The 19,686-nt window shown below is 35.6% G+C and overlaps 1 protein-coding gene across 2 annotated transcripts in view; it reads left to right on the plus strand.

Annotated features, from left to right (window-relative positions):
* The window catches only part of LOC112130189 (cyclin-Y-like protein 2), a 75,332-nt gene that overhangs the window by 19,022 nt on the left and 36,624 nt on the right, over nucleotides 1–19,686 (plus strand). For both annotated transcript variants that reach the window (XM_054538803.2, XM_054538804.2), the window contains exons 2-7: nucleotides 3,565–3,639; nucleotides 5,840–5,874; nucleotides 10,649–10,749; nucleotides 13,555–13,590; nucleotides 16,940–16,991; nucleotides 17,791–17,910. In XM_054538803.2, the coding sequence (XP_054394778.1) occupies nucleotides 3,565–3,639; nucleotides 5,840–5,874; nucleotides 10,649–10,749; nucleotides 13,555–13,590; nucleotides 16,940–16,991; nucleotides 17,791–17,910 (419 nt within the window). The remainder of the gene's footprint in view (nucleotides 1–3,564; nucleotides 3,640–5,839; nucleotides 5,875–10,648; nucleotides 10,750–13,554; nucleotides 13,591–16,939; nucleotides 16,992–17,790; nucleotides 17,911–19,686) is intronic.

The raw sequence follows: 19,686 nt of genomic DNA on the forward strand, positions 1-19,686 counted from the left end.
AAAATAATTTTTGAAGGCATTCACATATAAGTTGTGTAGTTATTGTGTTTTTATCCTCTGGATGTCTCTAAATTTCTGCATGTGCCTGTTTATGGGGCCTAATATTTTATTTAATAGTTGGCAGTCTTTTGTGACAATGAAAAAAGAGTAGTGTGATTTCTCAGAGTCTCCTTAGGCTCTTGGGAAAAGAGTTAATGGAGAATGCAGAAATAACAGTGTTTGTGTTTAAGTTTCTGTCTAATGGCTTAAGTGTCCATTCTATAAAATAGCAATATGTGGTATTTGTCATCAGCAGAAATTACAAGTTATATAGAAAATTGTGGTAGGCTATAGACATAAAATGAATGTTTTCTGAAAACCCCATGCAAATAAACACTAGTAAATTCCTAGTGAATTCAGTACATACAGTATGTACAAGTGATATGAAACTCATCAAAGTGGAAATAACATTGTTAACTATGGAAAAATGGTCAAAGTGTATAATCTAATAAACAAATATAAGTTAGAGCCTCAATAGTGTTCCTCTTCACATCAGTAGGAATTTTTTTAAGTATCCAAAGCTGAACTAGAAGCTAAAACTGGTGTGATTTGAAGCACTGTGCCCTAATATGCCCATATCTTCTTTAGAAAGCAACTTAGCGCTATATATTGATTCATGAAAACAATCTCACCTTTGTTCTAGTCATTCCACTTTTGAAAATCTTTCCTAAGGATCTCTAAAAAAAAGTACAAGATACTATACGTGAAGGTTTTCCTCATAAGAACAAAACTTTGTAAATGCCTAAATCACCAACAATAGGGCATTGGCTAAGTAAAGTATAGGAATAACACTTGATGAGCCAATATTTTCCAAAGGGGTCAAAGTCATTTGTAAGAAAATAAAACATAAAAGGTGTACTGCTTAGAGCTATTTTTTTTTTTACCATGCATAAGGAAAACGAAAAGTAATGGTTGTGAGTTTTAAACAAGGCATTATTTTGGCTCTGGCAAATTTCTGTTCTTGATAAGACATTTCTTAAAGAAGTAAGCAAGAGACTTTTACCTATTCCTGCCTTTAGTGTAATCATCAGTACTATCAGTAGTGCTGACTAACCAAGTCTCTTACAGTTGCCAGTTGAATAAAATCTACCTCAAAATAGTTAAAAATGTTTATTGAAAAATTAACTTGCATAGCCAGGGAGTTAACAGGAGTCAGTGAGGCACTGCTTGACCAAGGAATCGAATGATATCTCCAGAACCTATCTCAGTTATGCTCTTCTCTGTTGATCTCTCCTGAAAATACCCTTCTCTTGATGGCAATGGGAGCCACTGGCAACTCCTGGTCAGCTACCAGTCCTGTGAGCCAGTTCATCCTTTCTCCTCTAGTTCTTGGGAAGTCCCAGATGAACTGCGATTGACTGGCCAACCCCTTGGTCAGATGCCTAAAACCCCGGGAATGGGAGAGTGACAGCTTGTTACTTGGGCTGATCTTGTTTTATTTCCTGTATGTTTTCATTTCTTCTTGATTTTTGTATTAAAATACACAATAGCACATCTTGGTTTTATGTGTGGGGTATATGTGTATGGGCGTAAGCCTGCTACTTTTTGAATCTTGTATGTAATTTTCCTGGGCTTCCATGGAAAATTCCAAATTAAACATTATGACACAGGTACTGAAACATTATATGAATTCTGCAAACATTACTTGTTATGTTTCACACTCAAATGATAATATATTTGCTTTTTTGATACAAAGTAGTCATGGACTTTTTCAGAAGCTTTAGGTTAGGGACGGCTATACAAGTCTCTTCCTGTCATGTTGTGCACAGACAATTTTATTTTTCCACATAGCTAACATTATGTCATCAAACTGTCAAATATGTGGGAAAAAACTTGAAAATGACTTTTGTGTAAGTTTTTTACATAAGAATAGTTTTCTCCCAATGAACTTCAAATCATGGAGAAAAAGCAGATTTTTTAGCTATGTAATATTCTAGTGAGATGGCAGTATTATTAAAATGGATGATTCGGATTTCTGCTAAATCAGAAACTTCCAAATTATTTTTATACTAGATTCTAACTACTTTAGTTGGAGGGAAGAAAAGGATCCTGGGTAGATAAATTTGTGAAATGCTGAGTTGGACAGTATTCACTAACAGGCTGATTAGTTTTTACTGTACCACTGTGCAATTTGATTTTGTAAAAGCAAGGGAAAGAGTGGATTGTGATTTGCCCACTACACCCCTTTTTAAAAAGTGGAATGGTTACTAATATGTGATTTGGAAAATATTGCCTTAATTATTACTCTGAGTGGAACTTCACCTAGTTTCTTACAAGATTGCTTAAGATAAGTGGGTTGAGATGGACAGTGCTGAGGAGTGTCATAGGTTTTTATTGTTTTCCCTTATTACAACTTTTATTATATGATGACAAAGTTTGTGTAATAAAAATTCAAGAATATTATTTTTAGTCTTGCTTAAATGGATTATCTCACTTTGGTGCAAGGTGGACTGTAAATAGACCTACCTTGACATACATAGGGCCAACATTTTTTAGAAGAAGGTCTAAGTAAGCTCTGTTTCAAAAGTACTCTTGATGAAGTCCCAAATGAATCATGTGTTGGAAAGAAGTGAGATTTTAGCTTTGGAAATGGAGGGCAAAAGTTAAAAATCATTTTCTGACATGAAAGTGTCCTTATAGATTAGAGCACTGAACTTTTTATGCAGTCCACTTAAATCTGCCATGATGAATTGCCCCTGAATAAATCACAGATAAGTAAATGAATTAGCCATGTTATTTTCTGAGGGATAATGGCCAAAAAACAGCTCTTTATTTTAGCATGTTTGATATATTGAGCTAGTGTCTGACAGTAATTTTTCCACAGCATCCGTTGCTGCTTGAGCCTATTCCTAAAATGTGCTGCGAATATCAGTAGAGAGGCAAGTGATTATATTTTTATTTGATAAGTAGAACTGGATGCAGGAGGCAGATGAGGGGGAGGGTGTCCGGAGAATCTGTGACCTGCCTGTGCACTGGGAGAATGGGGTGGGGTCACAGGAAGTTTGCATCTTGTGCAGTGGGGAGGAGCCTGGCCTCTTCAGCTTGTGTGTGGTGGCCTGGTATTCAGTCTGTGAGTTGGGAGCCTGCTGGAAGGATTCCCTCTCGCTTTTCTGAGATTTTTTTTTCCTTTTTGCCAAATAAATTCTGTTCTACTCACCCTTCAATGTGTCCTTGAGCCTAATCTTTCTTGGTTGTGTGACAAGAACCTGGTTTTAGCTGAACTAAGGAGCAGAGTTTTGCAGCAGAAGGAGCAGGGCGTGTAAATTACTCCTCTTTTGCATTGGATTATTTAGTTTTAGTCTCTTTGAAAGTCCTTGACGTAGCCCAGTTTTATTCTATATGTATACAGAGAGGCTATAATTTTGCATTCCCAAGTAGAATTATTATATTTTTGCCTTTATTTCCTTCATATTTATTACTAGAAACTTTTTTCAGGACTATTTAAAGTGATTAAAATGAATGTGTAGCTACTTTAAAAATCATTTTTTCTATTCGCATGAATTATCACTTTTTTTTTCTCTGTAGATAGAGCTTTGGAGCCAAACCCTTCTGATGATCCAAGGGAAAGCACAATCTTCTTGCAAAAATCTCAAACAGATGGTGAGACGACATTGTTTTTTCCACCAAGAAGACGACTGAAAACTCTGTCATAATGAGTGTATTACAGAAAGTATTTAGAGAAACTTACATTGGTTTAAATTTTTCAACTTTTCATATATTCACTTGTCCTATTTTAATGTGTGAAATACTTCTCTTTAGTTGTTACTGTGTGAGTGAAAACATGTAAACTTTCTGTTTATACATTTTGCTACCTTTTAGCAACACCATTTTTCATGTGATTTAAGAGTAGTCATAGATTTATCTTTATTCATAATTTTTTATTCATAATTTTTTGTCTTTCACCCTTTTTCCCTTGCTCCAAAGAGTTCATTTTAATGATGAATGATAGAATTTAGGCTTCAGCTTGGTTTTTATTTAAACAAATAAAAAAATCATTTGTTCATCAATGGGGATTAAATTTGTGATTTCAGCCTCCTCTTATACAGTGCTTTAACCATATGAGTTTATCACATCCAAGTTTATGCTACTCAAAACTTTTAAGCTATTAAACTTTTCCTGTTAATGTAATATAAATTTAAACATCCAGTACTCCTGCTTATATTTTAAATGTTATGTTAAATCCTAGTTTATTTGATTAAAAAGCCATATACAACCAAGTTTTTTAGTTGATTTCAACAGCAAGAATATAAATGAGGGTTCTATAATAATATTTGAAGTAATGCAGCACAATAAAATTTGGGTTTCTAATTGTGCTTTTACGGTCTGTGTGGATTTTGCCTGCCTTAAGTCAGTCATCTCTGGTCAGGACTTGTGTTTGTTCATTTTTGCATTGCTGTAAAGAAACACCTGAGTCTGGGTAATTTATTTTTTAGAAAAGTTTAATTGGCTCCTAGTTCTGCAGGCTTTACGAGCATAGCTTCAACACCTGCTTCTGCTGAGGGCCTCAGCAAGCTTATAATCATAATGGAAGACAAAGGGAGAGCAGGTGGTTTCACATGAGAGAGGGAGCAAGAGAGAGGGGAAGGGGGAATGTGCCACACTCTTAACTAGCTCTTATGTAAATTACCAGAATGAGAATTTGCTCATTATTGTGAGGATGGCACCGAGCCATTCATAAGGAATCCACCGCCATTACCCAAACACCTCCCAGGAGGCCCTGTCTCCAACATTGAGGGTCACATTCTCATATGACATCTGGAGGGGAGGAAATACCTAAACCATATCAGAATTGTATTTATCAGTTCCTTCTAGAGCCATGGGCTTCTCATAGAGTGTGTGGAAGCAGTGAAGGCTATTTCATGTCCCTCAAGTCTTCAGTGGTAGGAATGTTTGCCTTCAAGGCCTTCCAGCATCAAAGGAGGAGGCAGTGTAGGAAACAAAGCATGGCCCAAGTCCCTCTTGGAGCTTTTATTATTCTGGCCTTTGTTAGAAAAAAAAAATGATTTTGTTTGCTGCAGATACTATGTCCAATTAAGTTTGCATACTCATTTTAAAATTTAAATGTAAGGTAGGTTACTTTCCAGTTGTGCAAAGACACATTTTTTTGTTAGTGACATATTAGTAGATGACCAATAAGTGGTTTGAGATGCTTACAGGGATTCTGGTGCATCTACAGATTTGTACCTGGCCAGGAACTAGTTCTTAGAGCTGCTAGCTCTTAGATTCTAGTAATTAAAGTAAGCCATGTGTAAACGCAGAGTGAGAAAATACCAATGAATCATGGCTCATATATGCAACAGTTAAACTTATTTCTTAGCTAAATTTCTCATCTGGCTTAATTTGTTATGCCCCTTTTTTTGTACATGAGGATTCTTTCATTTGACTGTAATAGAATAGATAGATAGATAGATAGATAGATAGATATTTTTTTTACCCCAAAATGGAGTCTTGCTCTGTCGCCCACAGCTGGAGTGCAATGGTGTGATCTTGGCTCACTGCAACCTCCGCCTCCTGGTTCAAGCAATTCTCCTCCCTCAGCCTCCCAAGTAGCTGGGACTACAGGCGCATGCCACCATGCCTGGTTATGAATGTGAATAGAATATCCGTTAGGACAAAAAGTAAAGCCAAGTTTTTAGATTTTACTTTATGAGATTTATTATGCCCTATAATTTAAGTTATAAATAGTTGGAAATTATTTTTAAATGGAATTCTGTCTCATTTTGCATAAGGATAATCAATCAGATGTTAGCAACTATTTTATTTTATATTTGTATCAGAACTGATTTTTTTTTATTCTTAGTTCAAGAAAAGAGAAAGAGCAACCACATGAACCATGTAAGTAAATAGTCACAAAGTTAAGAAATTCATAGTTTGAAGTAAAATATGTCCATCTTGATTCCTTAAAAATAAAATGAGGACCCAGTGCTATTAGCATGGAACTCTCTTTGTGGACTTTGTAAATCTCTTCTATCTTTCCAAGTTTCAGATTTATGCAGAAAAGTCTTTAGCTTAGTGTGTCCAGCTTTTAAAGGATCTGACATGCAAGTTAAATTTTAAGAATGTGATTGGTATAAAGATCTTTATTTAGTCTTAAAATAAATCAAACAACAAAATTAGAATAGCTAAGTTAATTTTCCACACTGTCTATTGACTTTCTGGTATAGCAGGTAAAAGCACAGCTTTCTGGGTATACCATGACATTATTTTTTTCCCACTGTTTTGTCCAATTGTAGCACATTTTTATTAAATCAGTAATATTTACATGATTCTGCTTATGCCAGTATTATTTACTGCTAAGTCATACAGTGTTTCAGCTGTGCATCTGCATTACGTATCCTTCATTCCTTTAAACAGTTCTGGCATCTGAGCACTTCTTCACTTCTCCCAGATAATCCTTTTCCTGGCCTATGTTAGTTTACCCAGCCAAATGCAGTAAGTAGCCGTTGGCTGGTCTCTCTGCTTTCACATCCTGTAATTTTTAGCATAGAATTAATTGTCTGACTATATTCATTTGCCTGTTCTCTAACAGTTATTCTTAACCCAAGTGTTGTAACATTTGTCACATGCACATCAAAAATATTCATCAGCTCAAATACATCTGTTTTATATTTCTCTTGGGGCAATTTTCCTTGGCCTTTTGTCATCCTAGTTCAATGTAGAGTGGCTTTCCTAGATGTGCTACATGCTTGCTTTTCTAAGCTATCTCTTGAAAGTCTTCTGAGATCTCACTTAACTGCCCTCTTCTGTGAGATTCCCTGAGTCCTAGATTCTGTGTTTCCTTCTGCCTTGTTATCCTCTCTAGTTGTACTAGAGCACATTTTCCTGGGAAAGGGCACATGGGAACATGTTTAGAGACCCAGCCAGTCTTAAAACCCTTCCTCTTTGATACAGTATAAAATTTTAGGTTGAAAACAACTAAAATGCATACTAATAGAAATAACTCAATTTATAACAATGTAGTTAGAATTAATACCAAGTTAATTTCAATAGTATATAAAATCTTGCTTAGAATTAATACCAAGTTAATTTCAATAGTATATAAAATCTTGCTTCTAAATAGCTCTGTTCTCTACCCTCTTCTTTGTGTTATTGTTATACAAATTACTTCTGAATACACTATTAGCCAAAAAAAAAAAAATTTAGGTTTAAACTAAATGTTACAGTTCTAAAGGTATTTTGTAATTGTGTTCTCATTATAGTATTGTTTTTTAATCTGTTGCCATTGTGTGATACATTATTTGTAACCGGGTTTTACATATCTCTAGAAGCTTTTTAGGACCTTCTTTCTCTCTGGGATTCTGAAATTTTGTAATGCAGCTTGGTGTGGGGATCTTTTCCCTTTATTGGGGCTACTAGGTCTTCAGATTATCTCTTCTAGAGAATTTCTTTTCTTCTCTATTTTCTCTGTTAATTTTTTCTGATATTCTTGTTATTCAAGAATGCTGGGCTGCTTAGACTCCTGTATCCGCATTGGTTTTTAATCCCCCCACCCCCTCCTATTTTCCAGTTTGTCTTTTCATTCTACTTCTTGGATATTTTTTACTTTATAGTTTAATATGTCTCGTGTTTCTCTTGTTGAGGGTATATTTTTAAAGTTTTGCTCCAAAATTTTACGGGTCCCATGAATTATTTTTTCCTGTTGTTTTGATCTCTCTTGAATGGTGGTCCTTGGCTTTCATTGGAAGCAGGACTTCTGTTCACTAAGGAGACTCGCTGTGAGGTTTTGGAAATGAAGCCAGCATTTCATTTGGGAGACTTCAGTGTATTATCTGGGGATCTTTACTCTGGGACCATTCAGTTCCTTCTGAGAAGGCTCTCCCAATTTTCTGCCTGGGATGTAAAAGCATGGCTACTTGCTTTCCAGAAGTAGAGGTGGAGTTCTGCTTCTTGCTGTACAGTTTTTTTCCATCTCTCAGGTTTTAGCTATGGTATCTGTGAGCCCAGAAATTTCAGGTTTTATATATCCAGAGAACACACATTTAAATTCCTTGTAAGATGGAAGGACAGGTGGACTTGGGGATCTAACCACAGATTTTCAACTGACCTCGCTGGCTTTTATTTTATGTTTCACCCTACTTTCAGAGGTGCCATTTCCCTCTAAGTTGAAGTCTACCTTGGGTTATGGAAGACAAACTGGTTTGCTGGTTTCTGTTCCAGTCACTTCTTGTAGGCACCGAAGTTGTTCTACCATGCCAGTTACCACTCCATTATCTACTTTTTATAATTCAGCATTTATTAAAAATCATCAATGTCCATCTTCTCTATATACTCATATAACTTGAGTTATATGAGTAATTCTAATGAGATTTCAGGAGGGAGAGGGAATAAATTTATGGTCAATCTATTATATTTAACCCAAATTTATGACCTATATTTAAAGTGTAAATTATAATTTAATTTCAGTATAATTAATATTAATCCAGAGAATTTTACTTATATATTTATAATAAACTCATTACACTTTTCTACCAGGGCCTTTTTAAATTTTCTTTTTATTTCTGAGACAAGGTCTCACTCTATCATTCAGGCTGGAGTGCAGTGGTACAATCTCACCTCACTGCAATCTCCACGTCCCAGGTTCAAGCGATTCTCCCACCTCAGCCTCCTGAGTAACTGGGATTACAGGCGCCCACCACTGTACCTGGCTAAATTTTAGTAGAGACGGGGTTTCACTATGTTGGCCAGGCAGATCTCGAACTCCTGACCTCAAGTGATCTGCCTGCCTTGGTCTCTCAAAGTGCTGGGATTATAGGTGTGAGCCACTGTGGCCGGCCCTTGTTTAGTATTCCTATTCAAATTTTATACCCTGCCATATTGTTCCATTACTTCACACTATAAATGGAGCTGTTTTCATTAATGCCCAAAGTGTTAGAAGTATTAAATTAAAATGTGTTCATTTTTAGCGTGGTCAACATAGCAAGACTGCATCTCTACAAAAACATTAAAAAACAAATTAGCCAGGCATGGTGGCGTGTCCCTGTTGTCTCACCTACTCAGCAGGCTAAGGCAGAGAATTACTTGAGCCCAGGGGTTTGAGGCTGCTGTTAGCTCTGATTGTGCCATTGCACTCCGGCCTGGGCAGCAAAGTGAGATCCTGTCTCAAAAAAAAAGGTTAATTCTTTGAAAACATAGCTAAAATTTGTCCTCCCAAAAAGGAGAGAGACAGAAGTAAACTTGAGAATTTTCAGTGGGCTAAAACAAAAGGCAGCAGGTACAATGAAAAAAAGTCAGTATAGGAGTTCAACAGATACTGGACCTTTGATGGTAATGTTTTGGTTTTGGCTTACTAAACTATGAGGTATGATGATTTTCTAGTCTTCGTTATTCAACCTTAAGATTACTAAGTAACACCTTCCATTTTGTGTTAAAGTTTGTAAAATTTTATATTCTTGGTATTTATGCTGACTGAATGAAGATAATTTGTTCCTTTCTAATTTTGACTATCTGAAATAATACCTATAAATGGTAAATTGTTACTATATTTGATATAATTAAATATAGTAAGATTTATCTTCCAAATTGGAACTGATTTAATTAATTTGTCAAGCACTTGTTGAACTTTTAAACTTGTCCAAAATTCTGTGCTCAGCATCTCCAGGTAAAGAAGAAAGGACTCTCCCTTCCTTGGAAAGACCTACTTTCTTACAAGGGGAATACTCTGTAAGAATTGGTATCATGTAACAAGTCGTGAATTAGACTGACTAGTTTACAAAAACAGAAATATTTTGTGGTGTGGTTGCTGGCAAAGGAATCCCAGAGGGTAAATGGGGTCAAGTTTGCTTGGACAAAGAAAAAGAATCCTAGGCAGAGAGCAGCAGGAAACTGTGTGGCAGGAAAATGCCTATGAGCAGGTCAAATGACTTGTAGAATAAAATGAATCAACTTTGGAAATGAATGGAAAGTATTCTCCAAGAGTCTCATTTGAGTGATGTCCTGGCAGTCTTATTGAAACATGAAGTGAAAGTTAAATTCCTAGAGTTGTCTTTGTTATCTGTTTTCAGGATGTGAGAGAATATTAAAGTGATAGTCTTTTTATCTTCTATGTAAGAAAACAGGACTAAAGAATGCTATGGCTTTCTCTATTGTTGGTTATGGAGCAGCCCTGGCACACAGAGCCTCTGAATCTAAAACACTTGTTTTGTCCCACTGTCTCCTGGAAGATTACATTTAGGATTAGTAACTTAGTAATGTAGCATTAGTCTTCATTCACTGCAATAAAATGCTCTTGTGCCAATATTATTTAATGCATTACAGCTCATTGTAGTAAGCAAATAATAGAAAATCTCAGCTGCTTTATATTGCTTTAAAAACACTGAAATCTTAAATATTTCTCATTTATAAAGGGGAATTCACAATAGACGCTTGCCAGGTCTGATGATAGGTACCATATTAAGGGCAGCCTTTTATAACCTATTTCTCAAACATCCTCTATTGAATTTAAGAGCCTCCAATGGGTTTCCCATGGAGTGCACATGAGTCCACACTCAGTTCACGAAGTGTGAGAAGTACCTTAGTACTTTGTCATTTGACATTTTAACCAATGGGAAAAAATACACTTTTATAGGTTTAACTTACTGTGATGTTTTCTTCTATTTCCCTTCCCCTTCAGGTATCTACTAAGCATTTTACTAAAAAGTACAGCTCGTGTTCAACCATATACCTAGATGACAGCACAGCCAGCCAGCCTCATCTTACAATCATAGTAAAATCGTGAGTACAACTATGATGTCAAGGGACACAGCCCCTTATTCTAAAATCATCCCAGCCATCCTCGGTTATTTCAGCTGTTTGATTGTCCTTTTGGGCAATCAGTTTAAGAAACTGGTGTCAACTATATATTGATTTCTGATTCTATGTATTAGTTTTCAAAAAAATACTAATTTTCAGTTTCTCCTTTGACTTTAGACTTCACGTTGGAAGGGAAAATTAGTTAGCAAATAATCAATCCCTGGAAAAGTGTAGTTATTTATTTGATGCTTTTATGCCTTATGACAATGTTGAATACAATGAGTAAGATAGGTATCCTTTATAGGATGTTTCCCCCCAAAAAAAGCTTTTTTATGAGTTACAGGCCTAAATCAATCAATATGTACTAGTTTTGACATTAATCTTGGAAGAAGGAACAACTTTTTCTCTACTGGCACTGTAGTAGTGTAGTAGTGCAGTAGTACTGCACTGTAGTGTATCTGCATTTGACTTGCCTTCATTTTGCATGAACACCTCATAGGGCACAAGTGAAGATGCACTTTTAGAACAACCTAAGATGAGCCTTTCAAGTTTATTTTAAAAGCAACAACAACAACACCAGCTCTGTTGGGGTTGTCTAGAGAACATCATTATCATCTTCTTGGATTATGAGCATTTAATTTTTGGAACACAGTTTTAGAACACAGTTTGGAAAGTGCCAATTTAGAATATTAATGTCTTTATCTTTCATTTTACTTATTTTTCTTCACAAGAGGATGGTTGTCAGTTTTACTTTTCATTCTATAAACATAGCTAGCTTATAAACAATTTTGTTTCTAATGCACTAGCTTTCCTAGCCAAACCAATTGTCAGTAACTTTTATTTTAATTAAAAGTAGGAAGTTTACATTCATGATAATGTCACTTTTCTATCTCACTTCTAACAGTGGTTGAGATAAAATTGTGTTGCAGCAAAAACTTGACTCAAACTCTGTCTAAAGTCTTAAGCTTTGTGACCTATTAAGTAATCCCTAAACTTCTGTATTCAGCCAAGTCTCTAAATCTTTGGGGAAAAAAAAATTACTGTACTTTGGCTAGAGTCCCTGGCTTCTATTCAAAAGATTGTAAGATGTTAGTATACAATTCAAAAGTAGTTTTAAAGATTAATCTTGCTCAAACAAGTATTCATAAAGTTTATGTTTTTTCCTCCATCATTCTAATTTTTAGAATTCTACTTTTGAAAGTGTAGTAAGTTTTAATTTTCTGTCAGCAAGTTTGAGAAATGATCACTTGGTATATTCACTATTGGTAAAATAAAGGTTTATTGAGCAAATTAATAGGGCGAAATGGGTTTATGAACAGATTTTGGAAAATGTTTTATATAGGTGAGTAGAGCATTGTTCTCAATGGAATGCATGGACCACATTTGATTACTTATGCAAGTTTTCTTAAAATATATGTCTTCAGTCACATGTCTCTTCCTACCTCTACCTCTCCTTCAACTCTAGGCACTCAGAAGCCTTTTAAGAAAATAGGGATGGATGTGAGGCATTCTTATATGGATAAAAGCATCTCAGAAGATTCTGATTTGAACCCCAACTCAATCATTCGGAAACCCTGCTGTACATTGGAATCACTTGGGAAATTTTAACAACAACCCTGATGTTCAAAGTTATACACAATGCTAATTAAATCAAAATGTCTCATGTTAAAAAGAAGGCAGTTTTTAAAGCTCTTCAGGTGATTCCAGCGTGCAGCAAAGTTTGAGAGCCATTGCCTGATTTGAATTTAGGACAACAAGCTGCTCCTATTTGGTAGGATCTTGGGCAAGTCAATTTTAAACATTGTTTTTCTTATCTGTAAAATGGTGTTGGATTAAATGTCATTTAGATCATTGGTCCTTTTCAGCAGGTAACTTCACATTCTGTGATTTTAAAATTATTTTAGAGATTAAAAACTTCTTGAAGCACTATAGACATAGCCATCTTAGATCCTAATGTTACAGGCTTTTAAAAACGTGCTAATATTATATAGACCTACTGTTAAAATTCAGATTTGCTTTCCTCAATTATTTGAGCCTCATTTTAGATGCTGTGGGCAGATGGAAAAACATAACTTATGTTTCCTAATACACAGTGTCTGTAGATAACGTAAGAATACAGTAACATATATCTGAAGAGTTTTACTTGTTCATAAATATTTCATTTAAACTAATTGAAAGTACCTGCCCTTAATATTATACTGTGTAGTGTTATGTTGCATTATCATTAGCACTGCTTATTTTCAGAAAGCTATCATTGATTTTGTGTGTACTTAGGTTTACTAACATGAATTATGCAAAAGTTATTGTAAATGATTTAATTTGGTATAAAACACTTTTATCATTAATTTTTAGGAAATAATAAAACACGGATGGGTAGGAGATAGTTAATTAAATCAACTAAAGTGCAGGGCCTAACAACTTAAAAAAAAAAACACTACTGTATGTCTTAAATTTAAGCATATGTACACATAGGTATAAATTGCATGGGATGAAAGGTTTTGTGGGTAGAAGAGCATCTAACAGGGAAATATGTTATTATTTATATATTATAATCATCAACAGAAACATGTCTTCTAACAGTATATTGCCTAGCATTTTGATCCTCGTATTTTTGTTAAAAAAACAAAAAACTAAAACTAGAATATAGTGCCCTAATGGTACTGTTCTGAAGTAGAAGATTTAAATTTCAGGGCCTCTAGGATAATTTCTTCCTCCCCACTTTTAAAAAAAGTTTTTAGACCCAACAAATGATAAAATCCATTGTTATGATTTTTTCTGTTTCCGTAGTGTGGCCTTAGCAATATATTATCACATGAAGAAAAGGTGAGTGTGAGCTCTTTTAAAACCTATCTTGTTATTCCAACTCATTACTTTTTATAATATCAATCTCAGTGTTAGTTCATAGCTATAGACACCATAAGCTGTATTGTGCCTACTAAAATATTGAAGCATATTATTTGTGTTTTCTTTCACCCTTGAGACTCTTTAAGTCCTAACTTATTGAGAATCCCAAAGAATCTGTGTTTACATACTATGTAAGAAATTAAAATTGAGATCTTTAAAAAATCTGCTTCTGGTTTAGATTTTACTACCTTAGCATTATTGGTATTTTGAGCTAGATAATGCTTTGTTGTGAGGAAATAAATGCTTTGTTGGTGTATTGCAGGAAGTTTAGCAGCATTGATGTCATTTACCCACTAGATGTCAGTAGTAAGCAATAACCCAGGTTGTGACAACAAAAATATTTTCTGAAAACTATATCTTTAACATAAATAGCATTTTTTAAAGAAAAATAACTTCTCTACAATACAAAGTTGAGTAAAAAGTGTGTCATGCATTGATATTATTGCAAACCTCTAAAGTTTGCCATAATAGAAGACAGATGGATTCCCTTCGCAATTTTTTAGAGAAGCAATAATACGATCAAGCTTTTTGCAAATATGTAGTTACTAAAAGGTGTATCTTTAAAGCTTTTAGATAATTGTGAGTGTTCTTTAATACTACCTCAAAACTCCCCTGTAACTAGTTTCTTAGTTACAAGGGAATTTTACATATCAATACATTTATTCCATCAATACTCACGATTTTTCTTGTGCAGTAAATGGGTCTTTCCCCCATGCTTGCTTGTAAAATAGTATGCATTGGTTATTTGAGAAATAATGGTTTATGTTTTGTTGTGTCAAAAACTCACTTTTGTTAGTATCACCATGTCTTATTAAGAGCTCTTTAAGTATTGAGAAGCTGTCGAGTTTACGGTAGAAGGAGTGTGTTTTCCAAAGTTCTGGTTTTAAGCCTGAAAACTTGACTATTATCATTGAGAACAGTTATTCTCTTTCTTTGTTTAACTTTTATATTAAGTTCACGGGTATATGTGCAGGTTTGTTACATAGGTGAACTTGTGTCATGGGGATTTGTTGTACATATTATTTCATTGCCCGGGTGTTAAGCCTAGTACCCATTAGTTATTTTTTCTGATCCTCTTCCTCTTCTCACCTTGCACCCTCCAAAAGATTTCAGTGTGTGTTGTTCCCCTCTATGTGTTAATGTGTTCCCATCATTTAGCTCTCACTTACCAATGAGAACATGTGATATTTGGTTTTCCATTCTTGTGTTAGTTTGCTAAGGATGATGGCCTCCAGCTCCATTCATATTCCTGCAAAGGACATGATCTTGTTCTTTTTATGACTGCATAGTATTCCATGGTATATATGTACCACATTTTCTTTATACAGTCTAACATTGATGGGCATTTATGTTGATTCCAGTAAGCCTGTGTGTGCATGTGACTTTATAATAGAATGATTTATATTCTTTTAGGTATACAGCCAGTAATGGGATGGTCGGTTGAATGGTAATTCTGTCTGTAGGTCTTTGGGGACTCTCCAGACTGTCTTCCACAATGGTTGAACTAATTCACACTTTCACCAATAGGGGAACACTTATTTTCCATGATGTAAAAGGCACACTTTATTCATTTTTTAGAATGATAGTCAGTTGTACTTTTAAATAAAAACAATATTTTATTTAAAAAAGTGATTATTCAGTTTACATTTAAACCATCAGTTCTTTTTCTTAACACAACCATACTGCAGTAAGAAGAAGTGCTTCTTGTTAACTTTACACTTATTCAGAGTATTAAATAGGAAGGTAAAGATTTAATAATACCATTAATTTTTACTGCTTTGTCAAAGACATTCTTAACTAAATCAGGCTCTCTTTTTTAACTGTAAGGGGCTATGGAGAATAGAATGACTTCTAGTGTAATTTGATCACCTTGATTTATGCTGAGAAACCTTGATTTATGCTGAAAAACCAGCTATTTCACCCGCTTTTGCTTTTATAAAATCACGGCAAGTGTCACAGTGAGAAAGCAGGCAATGCCTTCATATCCTTTTAAAAATTATTTTAATTTATTTTTTATTTTTAATCAGCTTTCTCAGGCTGAAATAATATTTTTATCAGAACAGTTTTGACTGCTTGGGCCTCATGAAAAATGGCCTGCATAGTATTCCATGGTATATATGTACCACATTTTTTTTATACAGTCTAACATTGATGGGCACTTACATTGATTCCATATCTCAGGCTGAAATAGTATTTTTATCAGAACAGTTTTGACTGCTTGGGCCTCATGAAAAATGGTCTAGGGAATCTCCAGAGGTCCACAGAGCACATTGCAAGAACCATTGGTTTATTAAACAGGCAAAATGTATTAGTTGTATTAACCTCTTAAGTTCATCAAAGACTGGCCTGTTTCAAAATAAAAAGACAGATTAAATTTTTAATTCAAACTACTTAAAATAAATAAATATATCATGAGAATCTAATACAGAGAAAATGATAAAGAGAATAATTATACTATTATCAGTAATTGATAGTCATTATATTATTATTAATACTTTTTAATTTGTAATTATTAAGAGAAAAAGACTAGGAAATCTGAATCGCGTTCACATTTATTTATTTATTTATTTTATTTTATTTATTTTTTATTTTTTTTTGAGACAGAGTCTCGCTCTGTCGCCCAGGCTGGAGTGCAGTGGCACTATCTTGGCTCACTGCAACCTCCGCCTCCTGGGTTCAAGCGATTCTCCTGTCTCAGCCTCCTGAGTATCTGGGACTACAGGCGCGTGCCATCATGCCCAGCCAATTTTTTTTTTTTTTGTATTTGTCATAGAGATGGTGTTTCACTATGTTGGCTAGGATGGTCTCGATGTCCTGACCTTGGGATCCGCCTGCCTTGGCCTCCCAAAGTGTTGGAATTACAGGCGTGAGCTGCCGCGCCTGGCCATATTCACATTTATTAAAGTTCTAAAGACTTTATTGCCCATTACTACTGCTTTCTAAAACATTCTTGTGTTCCAATGTCAGGTTAGAGGAGTGAAAATATAACAGGTTCATTACCATGGCCTGTTAGGGAGGGTCAGTACTTTACTGGCAATTCTGACTGGTTACCGTAATAAAAGACTTCACAGGACTTGATGTGCTGAGTAAGAAGAGTCCAGGAGACCCTCTGAAGGTCAGGCTCCAGGAGAAGGATTTGTAAAATGGTTTGCCTTGGTGAAGCAAAACAGCGAAACACACAGGAGGCATTATTTTACTAAACAGATATGTTACTGAGATATTAATCATTTCTGAATTAATTTCTTAAATGCACATTTTTACTTTATAGAGATGCAGATAAATCCCTCGATATGTTTGACGAGCAATTACATCCACTCACTGTAAGTGTCACTTTTATTGAGGCCGTATTTTTCTCATAGACTTGTGTTTGTTTCACGTTGAAGTCAAAGACATTTTTAAGTCTTCTTCCCCATGCCATGTTGCATCTAATCGTCTTATTTAAGAAGTGTTATAAAAAGGATGTGCTGGAATAAGAAATGACCTGCAGCTCTGGTTAATTAGTGAGCTAATGAGAGTAAATATATAATCCAAATAACAGAAAATGTATCTTTTAAAAAGATAATTGTCAGTAGCATCAAACAATATACATTTTTGTAAATGCCTTAAACACATATACATGATTTCTGTGAATAGAAATAAAAAAAGAATGTAAATTTAAATAAATGGTGTGCATATTAAAAGATGTACTTCCTCAGGTACATAATAGCCACATGTGGCTAGTGACCGTTGTATTGAATAGTGCAGCCTTAGAGCCTTATGGTTACAGAAAACTAAATGTGTTTTTTCGAAGTTTGTTGCAGAGAAGAATGAATTATTGTCAGTAAGTAAGACTTTAAAGCCTAAAAGTAGTATACATTTTTATAGAATTCTGTGGGGAAAAGAGTAGAAAGGAACATAAAAATTTTCTGAGCTTGAGCCCATTTTTTTCACTGAATGTTGACGAGTATTGAATCATTATAGTATCTTAAGATTCCACCGTTCATATTTTAGAAACTAAAAGACATCTCCCCAATCCAAATTGTTCTAAGTGACACATAGGCACAAGTATGAATATTGCTGTCTTAAGAATACTTCATTTTTTTTCCAATGGATACTTAATCACATCCTTTCTTCTTTCAGCAAGAAAAGATGCCAAAGGAATACTTTGAGTATGTTCCTGAACACAAGTTTATTTACAGATTTGTCCATGTTCTTTTTAAAGCCACAAACCTAACAGCTGAATTTGCAATAGTAACTTTGGTAAGATATTTCTTATTTATAAAGCATTTTTAGAATTTGGTACTTGTACACAGGGTATGGTGCTGTTTTTAAATAAAAGTTGGCTTCTGGGCTGGGCGTGGTGGCTCACACCTGTAATTTCAACACTTTGCGGGAGGCTGAGGCGGGTAGATCACCTGAGGTCAGGAGTTCGAGACCAGCCTGGCCAACATGGCGAAAACCCATCTCTACTAAAATTACAAAAATTAGCCAGGCGTGGTGGTGGATGCCTGTAATCCCAGCTACTCAGGAGGCTGAGGCAGGAGAATTGCTTGAATCCAGGAGGCAGAGGTTGCAGTGAACCAAGATCTCCCCATTGCACTCCAGCCTGGGTGACACAGCAAAACTCTGTCTCAAAAAAAAAAAAAAAAAAAAATGTTGGCTTCTGAAATTATTATCCAAACTTTAAGAGAAACTTATGAAAGCAAAGTAAATACACACATTCGAGTTGAATCATCATTGCAGCTTAAAATGTTGCCATTGCGTTTTTCATAATAGAACCATTGCTATTAAAAGCAGCGGGAGAGATTTATGATTTCCCCCCACACATCAGTGTATATGCAATGTGCACACATGCAAGGCAGGTGGAGGTGTTGGGATGGGGAGCAGTAACAAAACCATCCGGTCCGTGGGCGGAGACGGATTCCAGTGGAGCTCTGAGTTGAGTCCCAGGCTGCATTCCTCAGGCAGTTCTCATGCAGGCTGTGATTGACAGCTGCTGCCCTGTCGTCTTTGTTCCTTGGGCCATGAGTCTTAATCTATCCCTGCTGATCACTTGTGCCTGCTCATGAAATTGCCCAGGAATGTGGTTCCAGTAGGCCTGGGACACAAGCTTTGCTCGTTAGTCTTCCAAGCCATAGCTGTTTCCTTACATTTACATCATCCCTACAGAATTCCTGTTGTAAAAATGTTAATAATAAATTCAATTCAAATTGTTGAAATTGTTTTACCCCTCTTCACAGCGAACCTATAGAGGAAAGTCAACTGCATGGCTGGGAAGGAAAGAATACTTAGGTCAATACTTACTTATTTACCATGCCATTAGAGTTTTGGAGAGAAGACTTCTGATGTGCACTTGAGTCAAAGCCCTCAATGGGTGCTGGACCAGACACAGGCCTTTTCAAGGAGCTGCAAGTCCTTTAGAACTCTTAGCACATGCTCGAGGGAAGCAGGAGTGGTGCTTCCAGATTTAGAGAGATAGATGATGCTGGGGGGAAAGCTGGATTGGAAAAGGGAGAGTTTTGTACTCAGGCTAAGCTAGATGTGCCTTTTAGATAGCAGAATAACAGTGTCTAGTCATCATTTGGATATATGGGACTAGAGCATGAATTTGTGGTAGAGATGCAGAATGAAGAGTAATAGCAGCTGTTCAAATGCAGAGTAAGTGTGTAGAATAAAATTGGACAAGCCAGGCATGGTGGGTTCATACTTTTAGTCCCAGCTACTTGGGAGGCTGAGCTGGGGGGTATTACTTGAGCCCAGTAGTTTGAGTCCAGCTTAGGCCACATGGTGAGAACCCATATCTTAAGAAAAGAAAAAATAAAGCCACGTGTGGTAGTTCACCCTTGTAATCCCAGCACTGTGGGAGGCCACGACAAGAGGATTGCTTGAGCTTAGGAGTTCAAGAATAGCCTTGGCAATAAGGTGAGGCCCCATCTCTACAAAAAAATAAAGAAATTAGCCAGTCGTTATGGCACATGCGTGTGGCCCCAGGTACATGGTAGACTAAGGCAGGGAGATTACTTGAGCCAGGAGGTG

Source organism: Pongo abelii, chromosome 20 (assembly GCF_028885655.2).
Source record: "Pongo abelii isolate AG06213 chromosome 20, NHGRI_mPonAbe1-v2.0_pri, whole genome shotgun sequence".
NCBI lineage: Eukaryota > Metazoa > Chordata > Mammalia > Primates > Hominidae > Pongo > Pongo abelii.